General features: G+C 36.4%; 2 protein-coding genes and 1 long non-coding RNA gene across 8 annotated transcripts; 2 read left to right on the top strand and 1 right to left on the bottom strand.

Annotated features, from left to right (window-relative positions):
- Window positions 1–323: 323 nt before the first annotated feature.
- LOC147502194 (TPR repeat-containing thioredoxin TTL1-like) lies at window positions 324–3765 on the bottom strand. 2 transcript variants are annotated; one of them, XM_086603857.1, is made up of 5 exons: window positions 2674–3763; window positions 2364–2559; window positions 2073–2245; window positions 1417–1750; window positions 324–1092 (listed from the first exon to the last, which is right to left on the bottom strand). In XM_086603857.1, exons 1-5 carry the CDS (start codon window positions 3633–3635, stop codon window positions 862–864), a joined length of 1896 nt encoding a protein of 631 aa, XP_086459983.1. In that variant the 5' UTR covers window positions 3636–3763; the 3' UTR covers window positions 324–861. The 2 variants fall into 2 exon arrangements, with proteins under 2 accessions (XP_086459983.1, XP_086459984.1); XM_086603858.1 differs by having other exon boundaries at window positions 657–1092; window positions 1471–1750; window positions 2674–3765.
- A 2765-nt stretch (window positions 3766–6530) lies between these two features.
- LOC147502193 (uncharacterized) lies at window positions 6531–7417 on the top strand. 2 transcript variants are annotated; one of them, XR_015219945.1, is made up of 4 exons: window positions 6531–6691; window positions 6774–6992; window positions 7236–7305; window positions 7392–7417. It is a non-coding gene; the product is annotated as an uncharacterized LOC147502193 (long non-coding RNA). The 2 variants fall into 2 exon arrangements; XR_015219944.1 differs by lacking the exon at window positions 7392–7417 and having other exon boundaries at window positions 7236–7379.
- A 5463-nt stretch (window positions 7418–12880) lies between these two features.
- On the top strand, window positions 12881–16806 carry LOC147502192 (uncharacterized). 4 transcript variants are annotated; one of them, XR_015221614.1, is made up of 6 exons: window positions 12881–13041; window positions 13124–13342; window positions 13586–13655; window positions 13742–13772; window positions 14075–14259; window positions 14416–16806. XR_015221614.1 is itself a non-coding variant. In XM_086607127.1 (5 exons), the coding sequence occupies exons 2-5, from the start codon at window positions 13233–13235 to the stop codon at window positions 14167–14169; spliced, it is 306 nt and encodes a 101-aa protein (XP_086463253.1). In that variant the 5' UTR covers window positions 12881–13041; window positions 13124–13232; the 3' UTR covers window positions 14170–16806. The 4 variants fall into 4 exon arrangements, 1 of the variants encoding a protein (XP_086463253.1); XR_015221613.1 differs by having other exon boundaries at window positions 14376–16806; XR_015221615.1 differs by having other exon boundaries at window positions 13586–13772; window positions 14075–14686; window positions 15583–16806.
- The last annotated feature ends 496 nt before the right edge of the window (window positions 16807–17302 follow it).

Here is a 17302-nt window from a genome sequence, read left to right as displayed (position 1 = left end):
CGCGGTTTAGGGTTCCGCGGTCACGATACCATACTCCTCGACTTCCCTTATTATCTTACATCCCCTTCCTTATCCTATTGAGCTAGTCCATCTCTCATTATTGGGCCACTACACTCAGTGCAGCTTCTGTTCCTCGATTGACCAAATAACCTTTATGTGATGAATCTTGATGTTAGACTCCCCTAAATAAATTAGGAATATGAGAAATTGAGAACTACCTTCTCTCGTACAATGAATCTATATATACAGAATTCCAGATGAATGTGCATCAATGTGCAACAATTATATAACATTCAGATATGCTGTTGTTGTGCAACTTATTGTTGTTTTATGTTTAATTTTTTAATTTAGCCAATTAAAAGGCAATACCAATGAACAACTCAGAAAAAAATAGTGCATTTACAACAAGTAACTGCAATAGATGATCATGGAAGATCTAAACAGCTTGCGATTAAGTCGATTTAGAGATCAACACTGCATCTTTTCATCGAAGAGAGCCTTCTTGCATTTCTTTTGCGACCTGGACAAATTCCCTCAACCATTTCTTCAATTTAAAAGTGCCATTCTGAGAAATGATAGTTTTAGTGTGCCGCTAACAGACTTACTCATCACTTTAATTTTCAAATGGTATATCCGATTACCAAAACAACCATCACTTAAATAAATTCCAATGTATTCAAATATATTGAGTACGTGCTATTCTGTAATGGGAAAATCTCGCAAAATGGAGACACTTTATATAACAAATCGATGTGGGGGTCTGGGGGAGAGAAAATGTGATCATCAAAATCATGGTGATTATCATATCACCGCAAAAGATATCTTGTACAGCTTGTACGTAAGGCAGATCAAAGAATGAGGTTATCCTTGTACGTCTACGAATTTGACAGGTGACGTTACAAAGTTTGTGAAACATTCGTTGCTGCTGATAGCGACCACGTCAGCACTGAATTTCATGTTTGGAGTATGTTCGCTTCGCTGTTTTTTCAGCTGGACTTGGGCCTCAAGTTGGGCTCGACCCATTTCTTCATCTCTTGGACTTTCTCTTGTCAGTATCTCGTAATCTTGGATTGCCGCCTCCCAACGTTCCATCTAATACACAAAATTAATGTCCGATAAGAAATGATTAGAATTTCCTCTTGCCAAGCAAGTAATGTCACGATGTTCAAATTGATCAATGAAAATCGAGATAAGTTTGTAAACTTGAATTAGAAAATAAACAGCTCAGTTGAATTACTTGGTCAGTAGTTTGTAATTGGTTAGGTTATAAGAAATTAGAATTTGAATAAATCCAACTTGTTAAGGATTTGAAAATATTTGTCATTTGAATATTTACTGATTTTGATTTTAATTCTAAATTTTTAGCTTTTTATGTTTTCGTATTTCTTCGTTCAGGAGTAGGTTCAATTAAGTCACCTTGGCATTACACTCAGCTCTCCTTAGTCTAGCTTTGCTGTAAGATGGACGTACATTAAGAGCATTGGTACAATCTTCCATAGCTTTCTCATATTGGCCTAGCTTAATTCTACAAGCAGCACGGTTGCACAACAGCACCGAGTTAAACCTCTCATGCTCAAGTCCTTCAGCATATGCCATACTCGCCATTGCAAATTCGGAGGCCTTGAATAATTTATTACCACTTGATCGAGCAGATGACACAGCTTGAATCATCCTCACGACAGAACTGACTTCGCTGTTGCTTGAGTCTAGTCGAAGTGCTCTCTGAGCTGCCACCATGGCCTCATCAAACCTTTAGAATTGAAGCCAATTGAACATTTTCAGATGATAAAGAAACTAAAATTTTACAGCATATTGAAAGCTTGTCTTGTCTAGATCCAAAACACTGCCAAAAAGATCAATGATTAAACACGAGTTACATATACAACTCTGGACATATATACATTTAAAATGGATTATTGCAGCTTGCTTAGAAATCCATATTCTTTGACGAATTCATTTCTTAGTGGGAGATTATTTAAGCTTATCGCCTAATGTATTGATGACACGTCTACTAGTTAAATAATGTTGTGTTAAATATATTAGTCGAGTTTATTTTCTTTTTAAAGACTAACCTGCCGGAAGCCATGTCAACCTGTGCTCGGATTAAGAGTATCTGTGCATTTCCAGTGGGGCCGAAAAACTTTGTACAATCATCAACGTCGAAATTAAGTCTCTTTGTCAATACACTGTCGGCATCTTCATGTCGATGGAGCTTCAATAGTGCTTCTGCTTGGAACGAAAATACCTTTTGCAATACGAAAAAAAGACTCGAGTAAGTGTATGGACCATGAAACTTAGGTAGGAAATGAGTACAAAATTGTAGAAACTAAGAATTGGAACAAGGAGTAGGTAGTTAACCGTACCTGTGGGGCTGAATCTGCGCCTAGGGAAACTGCACGCTCGGTTTCATTTAGCATTTTGTGCCAGTCTTTTATCTTCTTTGCTTCAATGCTATTGTCGAGATGGGATTTCAGGGCTTGAGCCTTTGAAATCTCGTATGTAGTGACTTCGAATCCGGATTGTCTGTAATGATTTAAGGCCTTCTCAGCTTCTCCTAATCTGGAAAAAATATACAAGTTACATGCAATGCAACTCTCTAAAATGGTATATTTAATTGTAGTAGACAAATTAGATTTATGGACCAACCAATGTAGAACTTGAAGTAATTAATACCTATAATACAGTGTAGCTAAGCGATGATGAGCTCTTCGATAAAAAGGATCAATCCTAATGGCTTCTTGGCACTCAAAAGCTGCCTCGAAAAGCCTCCCAAGACCCATTAATGCTGCACTCTTGTTGCTTCTGTAAGAAGCATTCTCATGGTTGAGAGCAATAGCTTGATCATACAAAGTCAAGGCTTCGGGGTATCTCCCCTTCTTGTATTCGTCATTACCCATCACCTTGAATGTTTCAGGATCTAATCTTTTATATAGAGCTTTGTAATTAGAACCTGGCTTTAAATTGATCTGATGGTGAGCTTCATGCTCATTAGTCTTTCTCACTATATTACCCATAACACTGTTGGTGTTACTAGTACTTATAGTATACTTGATACCATAGGCTTCACTCGAGTTTGAATTTCCAATTCCAGGTTTCCTCAAGTTGCCCATGGGATTTAAGGGTGTGATATTGCCAGACGAAGCTCTAACAAGAGAATTGCTTCCCTTTGACCGCTCAGAAACACTAACACCATCGAGCATTTCAGAAACACAACTACTATCCTTGGACAGCCTCCTCCCTTGAACTAGGCCTGAGGTTGATGGCGCTTTTGAAATTGTGTTTGAACTGGTTGACGACGATGAAGTACTACTAGTATTAGTCCCATGGGACGGTTTTCGTTGATGACTTGGAGTGATCTTGGAATAACTTGTTGTCTTTGCAACGCACTTCTCTACTAGTTCTGAAGGAAGCTCAGCTGAATTGGAACTATCAAGCAAGGCAGTCTCGCCAGTTACAGCTCGCCTAATCTTTAAGTTAGTAATGATGCTGCTGATTTTGTGTATGGGAATTGAGCTTGTTGAGAGTGTTCTTCTAGGCTTAGTGCTCCGGCGACCAAAAACTCCATTGTACAAACCTTGAATACCACAACCTGACTTCTTTTGAGCGGAATAATCACTTAATATTTCTGTTGTCATGATTCTTCCCTCAGCCGATCTTCCTTTCTTTGTTGGGATAGTTTTTTAGAATGTAGCTCCCTCTAAAATAGAAGAGAAGGGCGTGGGGAGGTTGATATGAACTTTAAAACCATTTAATATATATGAATATGAAAAGAGGGGTACATGATAACTAATAAGTAATAACTAACCATTTGAGGTTTGGAATCAAGTTGAGGTCTTCAAGTAGAAAACAAGAAATATATATTTTACAAAAAGCAGTAAAAATAAAAAAGGAAGAAAATAAGAGTTGTAGATTGCTTGAACTTAAAGATGTGTAGTGCATGTATCCAGGCCAACCCCAGAAAGATGTACGTGTTTATTTCTGATCTCACAATAACCTCCTGGAGTGGCTACCAAGAAACCACACTCTTTTTTTTTTGCTCTTACTTTCTCTTTGAGAACTTTTGATTAGTTTTCTTTATTCCTGACTTGAATGAGACGAGATAAGGAACGACAGATAGGAAAAGTTCAGAAAAAAAAATGAGGAGAAAAAATGAGAGGGTGAGAGGGTGAGAGGTGGGTGGGGATGGGAAAATATAACTAATTTAGAGGAATGATTGGCCCTTTCAGAATTTTCGCATAGAGGCGACTTTCTATGAAATGCGTAATATCTCTACTTACATTGACTATGACACATATCTTAACTCGGATGGATACGCTAATTGGTTTAAAATTGATATATAATGCTATGATTTTTGTGTTGCAGCTTGCAGGACTTCCGCCTTGGCTTAACACATATATCTACAACCAAACCACCAGTGGATCAAAATAAAAAGTGAAGCACATGGCATTTAGTCTCTTGAGGTGGCAATTGGCAATGTGGCATGGGTGCAACTATATAGTAGAGGGGGTACTTAATAAGTTACTGGCATTGCTCCCATTGATTTGTTTTTATTGTTGTCATCTTCTGAAAGCATGAATAGCATGGTAGGACTGGGGAGTGGGGACATAAGGGAGGAGAAGCGGCAGATCAGGACATCAGGTTGTGGGGGCTGAGGAATTTTGGAGGTGATGTTTTAGTACGAAAGAAAGCCGAGAAAGGGAACTCAATACATGCCACATTTGAGGGTTGCTAGTTGTGTATGAATTGTTTACAGCGAATTAGAAAGGATAGAAAATGTGCAAGTACTGGTCACCGAGGATTTTGATCACTCCCCACGTAATTGACCTTCAGCTGGACATACCTTTGGACCACTTCTTCCTGTCTTCAACTCTTCCTTTAGTATTCTCAACTCTGTATAAAATCTTGAATGTTTTCGTTTTCATTTAAACACATAACTAATTCAGCTCTAGTAGGAGTCGACCAACCTCAAATCCCTTTCATTTAAGTCAAAAATATTAATTGTTCTCTTTTCGGTCTAACAATCATGGTAGGAGATCAATTCCTAACGTCAACTATCGGATCCCCAATATACGATTTAGTATATAATTCGTGCAATCTTTTGTTGTTAGTTAAAAAGGTTTTCTTAGACCGGGAACCATAAATCGTTAAATTCCGCCATGGGTATAACCTTTTCGTTTATTTGGTAAATTTTCCCCCAACATTTCACTTCAAACCTCCAATGATTAAGTACAGGGAAAATTTACCAAATAAACATTTCACTAATAATTGTAGTACGAAAAACTTAGGAAAACGTTATATCATATCAGGCAATGCTAGTGATACTGCATATGGTATTAACATATTATGATGGTCAGTCATGTTTTTATATCTTCTTCTTATTTCTGCTTAGATGATGGTCTCAATTTCAATTCCTTAATACTTGGATAAATGTTCCTTTATTAGCATATATATACGTGCACGATACAAAAATATCTGCCTGAATTAAAGTACAGTTACCTGTATGGTATATATAAGTATTTGTTTGACACCGTCTTTTGCCTAACACCTTCAATTGGCCAAGTGGAAATGTGCACTAACACATGCGGTTGGGACTCCTACATGTGATATTACTCTTAAGAGAAACATTCTACCCCCTTGTTTCCCTGCTAAATGCCTGTGCTATTCTTCCTATGCGAAGGTTGATGATGAGCTCAATCACCTTAATTGTGTTCCAATGTCGGATAAGGTAGACAAGTTGAGTTATATGGGTAAAAGCTACTTTAGACTCTATTATTAACATTTTCCTCTGAAGATGAGAAGATCTCACATGCAGATTTGCGTATAGTTGAGGTAAATGGTTGACCAAATATAATCTACAGTATTCGTGGTGCACACGCGTACGTGGTAAAGATTCTGTCATTTGAACGTTTTCATTCGGGGATTAGTAGAGCGTCCAAGGTTGCATACCTGGTCAGGCGAATTATTGTAATCATGGCCGAAAACATTGGCCACCTACACACAAGAGGGAAATATAATTGAGAGTCAAGTTTGGGAGATTTATTTAGAGCAATAGAAAAGGCCTGAGCGGCAAGTTTTAGATGAATCTAACTTGAGACTTAAGAATAATAATCTAACTTCAAACTTCACAGTTATTCATGGTGGGAAATTTTAATTTGTAATTGGTTAGAGTAAGACAAATTATGAAAAATGGAATCACGAAGCACCTAAGTATTACACATATCGTCTCTCTAACACATCTAAACAATAAAACACGTCATGATTTGCACTGTGCAACAAATGTCAGATCATGATACAGTTACTTATATATCTTATATATAATGGAAAAACTTGCCGCGGTTTATTAGTTCCAGTATTTTCGGTTTTAACCCAATCTTTTGGTCCAAGAGGGTACCCAAAAGTTTCACCCACAAATTTTTTTACAGATCATGTTCGAAGGGTAAATTAGTCATTACGTATTAGTTCCGGTATTCCCATAATTCCGTAATTTAAAGCATTTTCCGGACTATAAAACTCAACGTCTTCATAAAACAACAGATACACCGTTTCGCGGTTTCCCAATTAAAAACAAATTAAACCATTCGTTCGCCTTCTCTGTTCCTGATATTCCCAATTAAAACCCTGATATCAAATCAAACTCTTTGCAACCAACAAACATAAATTTAAACCCTGTTTTACATTTTTAGAATCAAAGGTAATACTTTCTTTCATTTTCGCTTTCTAATATTCTTTCTTTTAGTGGTTTGTGTTTTAACTGTGTCTTCTACCTTTTAAAGGATATTGCTTTGAGATACTTTTCACCGATCCAATAAGTTTTGAGGGAGTGTGTGTAGAAGTAGAACATGGGGACTCCTGGAAACCGTGGAAATCCATGGAAAGCAGACTATGCAAAGTCACCGAGGGCATTATGCAGAACTTGCAATAATCGCATTACTAAAGAGTTACTTCGTTTTGGTTAAATGGTTCAGTCCTCAAAGTTCGATGGGCCAGTGCATGTAACAAACTTTTTCCTTCAACTCTGGCCATTTTTCTATTTTATATTTTTCATTAAAGATTGATTCGTCATGTTTTCTTAATGATCACATCATTTTCACAGACTAGATCAAATCGTAATTAAAATTTACAGTGATTTCCAATTAAGTAGGAATCTCTATTTAAAAATAAAATGAATAAATGGGATTCCATGCTGATTGTCCTTTATGTAATTGACTTTGCATTGCCCTGTATTATAATCTCAGCCTTGATGATGTTGAAGGCATATACTCACTTCGATGGGAAGATCAAGAAATGATAAGGAAGTATATAGAGGTTGGTGTCTCTTCCTCAAGCATTACCACTGTTGCTGCTAATGTAGGTGGTATCGAGGTTTCACATACTCTTCGTGCTACTTGCAGGAGATGCAGTCAGAAAATTATGAAGGAGGGGTAAGTCATATTTTCCCGACAATAAAAAACCATAATTAGTGCTGATCTTAGAAAGTCACAGATGAAAAAGGACCTACTTCTGCAGAAACTTAGGTTACCTTAAAATTGAAAAGGATTCACTTTAGTATAGGTTAATTGTAATAAGGTTTAGTGTCCTGATATGATAGACACTAACTGTACTCAGAAACTCTGAAATGAAGGTTTAGTAGACCTTAAGAGGTTTCATATATAAGTATCCATATATTTCATTGTCTTCTTAACCATTCTTTTGGGATGGGTACGGTTATTGGTTTTTTTAAGGTTCATATCAACCAAGCCAGAAGGACAAGGTGCAAGGGGGGTGGCATGGCATCATGCAAGCTGTTTTATGGAATCAACTCCATCTACTAAGGTAGAGAAGTTAGCAGGGTGGGAGAGCCTTTTTGCTTTAGATCAGGAAGCTGTTTGTTCCCTGGCTAAGAAGGGATGTTCCACAAACAAAAGCGGTATGAATCCATCCAATTTTATAAAACTATTGCTAATGCTAGGTTAAACAACAGTTTTAGGCTTCATCGTTTAGTTTACTAAAAATTAAACACCCTCTTCAAATTTGAATTATGAGGCACATGTGGATGATGAACTTATGGAAAAACCTTCCAAAGGTGGAATGAAACGCAAAAGAAGCACCAGTGATGGTCAAAAATCAAAAGTCCATAAGTCTGAAGAAAATGTTCTCGTCGGGGATTTACCAAATACATCTGATATGAAAAGTAAGCTGGAAGATCAGAGCCTTTAAAACTTTAATGAGAGAAAGCGGTGGTCAAACGATTGATATGTGACAGTAAACGTTTTCTCCCTTTCTGGGGCGATACTTCTCCCTTTTTGGTTTCTCTCTCTGATTAATCTCTCTGTCCGTGCAACATCAATGGAAGAGGTAAGTTGTTAATTTCTCTCTCTGGTTTTTTTCTTAGTTTCTAATTTCACTTTTCCTTATACTTTTCCTAATTTCTTTTCTCCTAGATCATCAAACCATTAACATTGATTCGTTTCCATTTTACATGATTCTATATGTTACGTTATTCTATTTGTTCTTATTTTGTTTTTACTGTTTTTGTGTGTTTCACACGTTGGTTGATTTATTACCTAGAACACCCACATTTGCTTTGCCATTGTCTTAATTTTATTGATGTCGTTATTCCGTGTTACTGTTCTATTCTAAGTTTTAATTTTTTGGTATTTAAGTTCTTCCTCCTACATTCTTTCCAACCATTAATTTGAAATTTGTAATTTATTTGTGTTTATTACTATTTTTAATTTTTAGCATCCCATAGACAAACTCTCCCCGCGTTCACACATCCTATAGGTATGCGCGTTACCGTCTTTCAGCGTCAGGCTAAATACGCATAAGTTTAGGTAATTTAAGTTTGTCTTTTAGTGGTTTGTGTTTTAATTGTGTCTTCTACCTTTTAAAGGATACTGCTTTCAGATACTTTTCACCGGTCCAAGAAGTTTTAACAGCAACTAAAATTTTCTCAAGGTTAAATGGTCCACTCTCATGATCCATAATCTGACTCTTCTATCTCATTCTGTCTATTATGCTCTCGATCTTCACAAGAATTCCTACTGTGTCTCTGAATATCATTGTCCCTTCTGGTCTCAATATCCTATCCATCTCCAATAGTATGTGTGTAATGTCACACCTGCATTGCACAAGGATACGAAGCTCTCACACATAAAAACAAGACAATACAACAACATACATTTTTCTACACAAAAGAAAGCATTGTCTACTAATTCAAATTTTGTAGTTATTACTTAGCTATCCTGATAGATACTGAATACACCGGTGGCATGGATGAGATCGTATGTTCTTGGATATGTGGAGAAAGCCTCGCGACCAGTCTTGGTAGGTGCCAATGAACCCACGCTCATAGATCACGCCGAAGTCACAAGATCAGCAAGGGCATCCAGGATAAGCACTAGGTTTTAAAGGTTTTAAAGATGTGTCAGACATTTCGTTCTAGATCAAAACTTCCTTACACTCTGAAAAGAAGACAGTTAACCCAAGTTTTAAAGCTGGTAAAGAATCATATGATCCATTCTCCAGAAGATGGACAAAGTCAAGAAATTATTTTGTATCAAACCCTGTCACAGAAGATTCCAAAAATAGCCATGTTGCTGCTGAATCATTAGAGTCACTTGGAGGCAATGGTGCTGCAGGAGTAGCTGTTGATCAAGGTATGCGGTGTCGAACTCATTGCACAACTTTAATCTACCAATCTCACTGGCACTGTTGAAGGATTTTGGAGGAACCGATGGATTTCATTTGGCATTCATGGCAAGGAAACAAAGGATAGAGGCATCAATTGGTTACTTCATTGCTATGTTGAATGTTATATGGCAAGCTAGAAATAAGTTGAAGTTTAACAACTCTTCGTGTGGAACCAACTGAAATTAGGGCCAAAGATACTTCCTGGATTAGTCCACCTTCTGGTTGGGTTAAAGAGAACTTTGATGCTGTTTTTGTGAATGATGGCACTCATGCCACGTTAGCGGTGGTTGGCAGGGATTATGAGGGAAGGTTTCTAGGAGCTTGCATAAAGAAGATGAAGGCCAATACCTTCGCAGAGGCAGAATTGTTGGTCTTGCAGAGCTAGCAGTAGACTTTGGAAGTATACAATCTTTGAAGGAGATGTAAAGGAGTTCATAGATGCTTGCAGAGATGGAACTGATAGTGCACCCTGAATGTGGAGACTAGTGATTTTAAATATTATTAATTTGTAACCTTAATCCGATGAACTCCTTTACTTTTAATACCAGTCCAAGTATAAGCCTTTGTCCTTAGTGGACTAGAAATCTAAGTTACCTTTGATAGGATAAGTATTTTGGTTGCAAGTTTGTGATACATGTTAAGAATGCTTTTTAAAATGGTAGCAATAGTGTAGGCTTGTAGTGTATGTCAGAAACATTGTATGGGTTAGGTTTTGGTCACGAAAACAAAAGGGTGTTACCATTAGATGGGTCCTTTATCAAAATATATACATCTGTTTGTGGCCTATACAGTTATGTGCACCTTTTTTTTTTTTTTTTTTTGGTAATCAAAGTTATGTGCACCCTGCAAACTACTGTTGTGTGTTTAAAACCTGGGGTACTAGGAGGTGTCTGAAGTCTTAATTGTGAAAAGGCACATTCATATAATAAGGCCATAACCGTTGAGAACTCTAAACCAAAAATTTACTTTAAGTAATTCTCACTGTTCAATCTGTGAAAGTCTTTTAGATGGGCAGGAAAAGAAAGCCATTGTCCTTTAATATAGATTTTGATCCAGTACTTCAAATCGTCCAATTAAGTTGATGCTTGGTCCAAATATTCACCATTCACCAAGGTGTGGTAGCATTGAATAGTTTACCCATTGCGAAAGCATATATGAGTACGTATTTCATTGTCCCTTTGTTCATCTACTAATGTCTTATCTTTTCTATTTTGTGTGTCTGCAGCTTTTAAATGGGTTCCGAAGTTTTTTCACATCTTGCCTTTGTCCCGTTGTTGGATAGTTGTGATCCCATTGTATGTGCACAGGATTTGGTCATTAGTGCTTCAAGTATGTTTTCTGTTCCAATCAGACTTCTATTGCCTTCATGGTAATTTTTGTATCTAACATTTATTTCACTTTTGATTTTCCTTTAACTTCAGTTAACGGGATCTTCTATTGAGGATTGCAATAAGAAGTTCACTCTTGCTAAACTCATAGAGAATTAACACTGCAACCAGTGTTGCCATAATTCTACAATAAAATATTTATCAATTATAAAAGGAAATGAGGTAAGTATTGGACGTATAATATTTATCATTTTTTTTATGAAGAACACTAGCATTGTTTCCAATACACCAGTTTGTATTTTGCCCTCATTGAAGTCTATTTTCCAACTGTTACACTTGCAACACATTGAGGGAGTTGAGTAGCCTAACTAGCTAATTGAAGTATGAGTCGCTTAACATGCATATTCTTTAAGCAAAAATTATTAATATGGACTCAGTATATAAGTATTCAAAGAGTATTTGAGTAAAATAGACTAAGGTCACTAATCTATATATCCTAAAATAGTAGTGGAGCAATTCCAAAAATTAAAGTTGTTGCCACTTGACTCTCAAAGAACCAACATTCCATTGCATTGTATTAATCAGGTGGAAGCTTGAAACCTTCCAAAGTACTGCGTGTGGAGTTGGGTGCTAATAACATTTTCAGATTGGCGGCCAATAACCAAGGCAAGAATTGATCAAAGGACTATGCGACTAATGCCAGTCTAAAACAGATGTAATTCAGCAATGCGAGTAACATCCATAATTTCTTCATTTTGTCGCCTCCATACAGATGATTTGAACAAATTATCACTCCATCATTTGAATCATTCAATCTCCATACACATGAAATAAGATCTACATTATATTGAAAGCTTTTAAATGGTAATCTTGCCACATAAACATTTTCCTGAAAGTTTTTATTTACACATTCAATTCACTCCACATATTATTCCCGACTAAATAGATCTATAGAACAAAATATTAACAGTGTCCAATATATTTTTTCTAATTGTTTCTCAATGTAATCATTTCTAAATATAAAAACCAAAATGACATTTGTTAACTAGCAACAATTTCTTTTTCTGTCCAAGCTACCTGTTTATTTAAGTCGAAAAAAAAAAAAAAAAAAAAAAAAAAACGAATGGATTCGCTCGATCATATTGAAGACAATGATAAAAAAAAGTTTTTCTTCTTGCATATTTTTAAGATATTTTATTCTCCAATGTAGAATACCAACTATGTTGTACACCATGATATAATATTTTTATATCTTACAGGTAGTACACTCATATAAATCCAGCAAAGTAACTCAATCACATATAAATGCTCGACGAGATAATTACACAACCAGCAGCACAAAAGTAAACTTCATCAACATATTACATATTTTTTTGGGTAAATTAGTTTGTGGCATATGCACTAATAATTATATTGACTATATTACAGACGGTTCAATACCTCTTCGAATATATTTATTCGCAACATGGAAAAACAGCAAAAATCGAATTGAACGAAGAACACAACTAGCGTATTGAAGTGTTTATTAATCTTAAACATGTTACACAATCCATTCAAACAAATGTAATATATTAATATTCTAATTTACATACTGTTCCGGCCCACACAAAGGTGGTCCAATATAAGCCCAATTCAATACAAGCCCATGCTCAGAGCCCAACTATAAACAAGCCCACGCTCAGAACTTAACTATAAACAAGCCCACGCTCAGAGCCCAACTATAAACAAGCCCACGCCCAACCCAAAAGTTTCACCCACGAATTTTTTTACAGATCATGTTCGAAGGGTAAATTAGTCATTACGTATTAGTTCCGGTATTCCCATAATTCCGTAATTTAAAGCATTTTCCGGACTATAAAACTCAACGTCTTCATAAAACAACAGATACACCGTTTCGCGGTTTCCCAATTAAAAACAAATTAAACCATTCGTTCGCCTTCTCTGTTCCTGATATTCCCAATTAAAACCCTGATATCAAATCAAACTCTTTGCAACCAACAAACATAAATTTAAACCCTGTTTTACATTTTTAGAATCAAAGGTAATACTTTCTTTCATTTTCGCTTTCTAATATTCTTTCTTTTAGTGGTTTGTGTTTTAACTGTGTCTTCTACCTTTTAAAGGATATTGCTTTGAGATACTTTTCACCGATCCAATAAGTTTTGAGGGAGTGTGTGTAGAAGTAGAACATGGGGACTCCTGGAAACCGTGGAAATCCATGGAAAGCAGACTATGCAAAGTCACCGAGGGCATTATGCAGAACTTGCAATAATCGCATTACTAAAGAGTTACTTCGTTTTGGTTAAATGGTTCAGTCCTCAAAGTTCGATGGGCCAGTGCATGTAACAAACTTTTTCCTTCAACTCTGGCCATTTTTCTATTTTATATTTTTCATTAAAGATTGATTCGTCATGTTTTCTTAATGATCACATCATTTTCACAGACTAGATCAAATCGTAATTAAAATTTACAGTGATTTCCAATTAAGTAGGAATCTCTATTTAAAAATAAAATGAATAAATGGGATTCCATGCTGATTGTCCTTTATGTAATTGACTTTGCATTGCCCTGTATTATAATCTCAGCCTTGATGATGTTGAAGGCATATACTCACTTCGATGGGAAGATCAAGAAATGATAAGGAAGTATATAGAGGTTGGTGTCTCTTCCTCAAGCATTACCACTGTTGCTGCTAATGTAGGTGGTATCGAGGTTTCACATACTCTTCGTGCTACTTGCAGGAGATGCAGTCAGAAAATTATGAAGGGAGGGGTAAGTCATATTTTCCCCGACAATAAAAAAACCATAATTAGTGCTGATCTTAGAAAGTCACAGATGAAAAAGGACCTACTTCTGCAGAAACTTAGGTTACCTTAAAATTGAAAAGGATTCACTTTAGTATAGGTTAATTGTAATAAGGTTTAGTGTCCTGATATGATAGACACTAACTGTACTCAGAAACTCTGAAATGAAGGTTTAGTAGACCTTAAGAGGTTTCATATATAAGTATCCATATATTTCATTGTCTTCTTAACCATTCTTTTGGGATGGGTACGGTTATTGGTTTTTTTAAGGTTCATATCAACCAAGCCAGAAGGACAAGGTGCAAGGGGGGTGGCATGGCATCATGCAAGCTGTTTTATGGAATCAACTCCATCTACTAAGGTAGAGAAGTTAGCAGGGTGGGAGAGCCTTTTTGCTTTAGATCAGGAAGCTGTTTGTTCCCTGGCTAAGAAGGGATGTTCCACAAACAAAAGCGGTATGAATCCATCCAATTTTATAAAACTATTGCTAATGCTAGGTTAAACAACAGTTTTAGGCTTCATCGTTTAGTTTACTAAAAATTAAACACCCTCTTCAAATTTGAATTATGAGGCACATGTGGATGATGAACTTATGGAAAAACCTTCCAAAGGTGGAATGAAACGCAAAAGAAGCACCAGTGATGGTCAAAAATCAAAAGTCCATAAGTCTGAAGAAAATGTTCTCGTCGGGGATTTACCAAATACATCTGATATGAAAAGTAAGCTGGAAGATCAGAGCCTTTAAAACTTTAATGAGAGAAAGCGGTGGTCAAACGATTGATATGTGACAGAAACGTTTTCTCCCTTTCTGGGGCAGTACTTCTCCCTTTTTGGTTTCTCTCTCTGATTAATCTCTCTGTCCGTGCAACATCAATGGAAGAGGTAAGTTGTTAATTTCTCTCTCTGGTTTTTTTCTTAGTTTCTAATTTCACTTTTCCTTATACTTTTCCTAATTTCTTTTCTCCTAGATCATCAAACCATTAACGTGATTCGTTTCCATTTTACATGATTCTATATGTTACGTTATTCTATTTGTTCTTATTTTGTTTTTACTGTTTTGCTGTGTTTCACACGTTGGTTGATTTATTACCTAGAACACCCACATTTGCTTTGCCATTGTCTTAATTTTATTGATGTCGTTATTCCGTGTTACTGTTCTATTCTAAGTTTTAATTTTTTTGGTATTTCGTTCTTCCTCCTACATTCTTTCCAACCATTAATTTGAAATTTGTAATTTATTTGTGTTTATTACTATTTTTAATTTTTAGCATCCCATAGACAAACTCTCCCCGCGTTCACACATCCTATAGGTATGCGCGTTACCGTCTTTCAGCGTCAGGCTAAATACGCATAAGTTTAGGTAATTTAAGTTTGTCTTTTAGTGGTTTGTGTTTTAATTGTGTCTTCTACCTTTTAAAGGATACTGCTTTCAGATACTTTTCACCGGTCCAAGAAGTTTTAACAGCAACTAAAATTTTCTCAAGGTTAAATGGTCCACTCTCATGATCCATAATCTGACTCTTCTATCTCATTCTGTCTATTATGCTCTCGATCTTCACAAGAATTCCTACTGTGTCTCTGAATATCATTGTCCCTTCTGGTCTCAATATCCTATCCATCTCCAATAGTATGTGTGTAATGTCACACCTGCATTGCACAAGGATACGAAGCTCTCACACATAAAAACAAGACAATACAACAACATACATTTTTCTACACAAAAGAAAGCATTGTCTACTAATTCAAATTTTGTAGTTATTACTTAGCTATCCTGATAGATACTGAATACACCGGTGGCATGGATGAGATCGTATGTTCTTGGATATGTGGAGAAAGCCTCGCACCAGTCTTGGTAGGTGCCAATGAACCCACGCTCATAGATCACGCCGAGTCACAAGATCAGCAAGGGCATCCAGGATAAGCACTAGGTTTTAAAGGTTTTAAAGATGTGTCAGACATTTCGTTCTAGATCAAAACTTCCGCCCTTACACTCTGAAAAGAAGACAGTTAACCCAAGTTTTAAAGCTGGTAAAGAATCATATGATCCATTCTCCAGAAGATGGACAAAGTCAAGAAATTATTTTGTATCAAACCCTGTCACAGAAGATTCCAAAAATAGCCATGTTGCTGCTGAATCATTAGAGTCACTTGGAGGCAATGGTGCTGCAGGAGTAGCTGTTGATCAAGGTACGGTGTCGAACTCATTGCACAACTTTAATCTACCAATCTCACTGGCACTGTTGAAGGATTTTGGAGGAACCGATGGATTTCATTTGGCATTCATGGCAAGGAAACAAAGGATAGAGGCATCAATTGGTTACTTCATTGCTATGTTGAATGTTATATGGCAAGCTAGAAATAAGTTGAAGTTTAACAACTCTTCGTGTGGAACCAACTGAAATTAGGGCCAAAGATACTTCCTGGATTAGTCCACCTTCTGGTTGGGTTAAAGAGAACTTTGATGCTGTTTTTGTGAATGATGGCACTCATGCTACGTTAGCGGTGGTTGGCAGGGATTATGAGGGAAGGTTTCTAGGAGCTTGCATAAAGAAGATGAAGGCCAATACCTTCGCAGAGGCAGAATTGTTGGCTGCGCAGAGCTAGCAGTAGACTTTGGAAGTATACAATCTTTGAAGGAGATGTAAAGGAGTTCATAGATGCTTGCAGAGATGGAACTGATAGTGCACCCTGAATGTGGAGACTAGTGATTTTAAATATTATTAATTTGTAACCTTAATCCGATGAACTCCTTTACTTTTAATACCAGTCCAGTATAAGCCTTTGTCCTTAGTGGACTAGAAATCTAAGTTACCTTTGATAGGATAAGTATTTTGGTTGCAAGTTTGTGATACATGTTAAGAATGCTTTTTAAAATGGTAGCAATAGTGTAGGCTTGTAGTGTATGTCAGAAACATTGTATGGGTTAGGTTTTGGTCACGAAAACAAAAGGGTGTTACCATTAGATGGGTCCTTTATCAAAATATATACATCTGTTTGTGGCCTATACAGTTATGTGCACCCTTTTTTTTTTTTTTTTTTTTTGGTAATCAAACTTATGTGCACCCTGCAAACTACTGTTGTGTGTTTAAAACCTGGGGTACTAGGAGGTGTCTGAAGTCTTAATTGTGAAAAGGCACATTCATATAATAAGGCCATAACCGTTGAGAACTCTAAACCAAAAATTTACTTTAAGTAATTCTCACTGTTCAATCTGTGAAAGTCTTTTAGATGGGCAGGAAAAGAAAGCCATTGTCCTTTAATATAGATTTTGATCCAGTACTTCAAATCGTCCAATTAAGTTGATGCTTGGTCCAAATATTCACCATTCACCAAGGTGTGGTAGCATTGAATAGTTTACCCATTGCGAAAGCATATATGAGTACGTATTTCATTGTCCCTTTGTTCATCTACTAATGTCTTATCTTTTCTATTTGTGTGTCTGCAGCTTTAAATGGGTTCTGAGTTTTTTCACATCTTGCCTTTGTCCCCGTTGTTGGA

This window comes from Coptis chinensis, chromosome 4 (assembly GCF_015680905.1).
Source record: "Coptis chinensis isolate HL-2020 chromosome 4, ASM1568090v1, whole genome shotgun sequence".
Taxonomy (NCBI): Eukaryota; Viridiplantae; Streptophyta; class Magnoliopsida; order Ranunculales; family Ranunculaceae; genus Coptis; species Coptis chinensis.
The sequence above is the reverse complement of the archived record's forward strand: the minus strand, read 5'-3'. Positions and strand labels throughout refer to the sequence as shown.

Bases quoted from the DNA above. Each gene is read 5' to 3' on its own strand.
- LOC147502194 (XM_086603857.1), bottom strand. From the start codon at position 3,635: ATGACAACAGAAATATTAAGTGATTATTCCGCTCAAAAGAAGTCAGGT. The intron at 2,246-2,363 runs GTACGGTTAACT...GTATTGCAAAAG, and splicing joins GCGCAGATTCAGCCCCACAG to GTATTTTCGTTCCAAGCAGA. The intron at 1,093-1,416 runs GTGACTTAATTG...TTTGTGTATTAG, and splicing joins GAGCTGAGTGTAATGCCAAG to ATGGAACGTTGGGAGGCGGC.
- LOC147502192 (XM_086607127.1), top strand. From the start codon at position 13,233: ATGCAAAGTCACCGAGGGCATTATGCAGAACTTGCAATAATCGCATTA. The intron at 13,343-13,585 runs GTAACAAACTTT...TTATAATCTCAG, and splicing joins AGTTCGATGGGCCAGTGCAT to CCTTGATGATGTTGAAGGCA. The intron at 13,773-14,074 runs GTAAGTCATATT...GGTTTTTTTAAG, and splicing joins AGAAAATTATGAAGGGAGGG to GTTCATATCAACCAAGCCAG.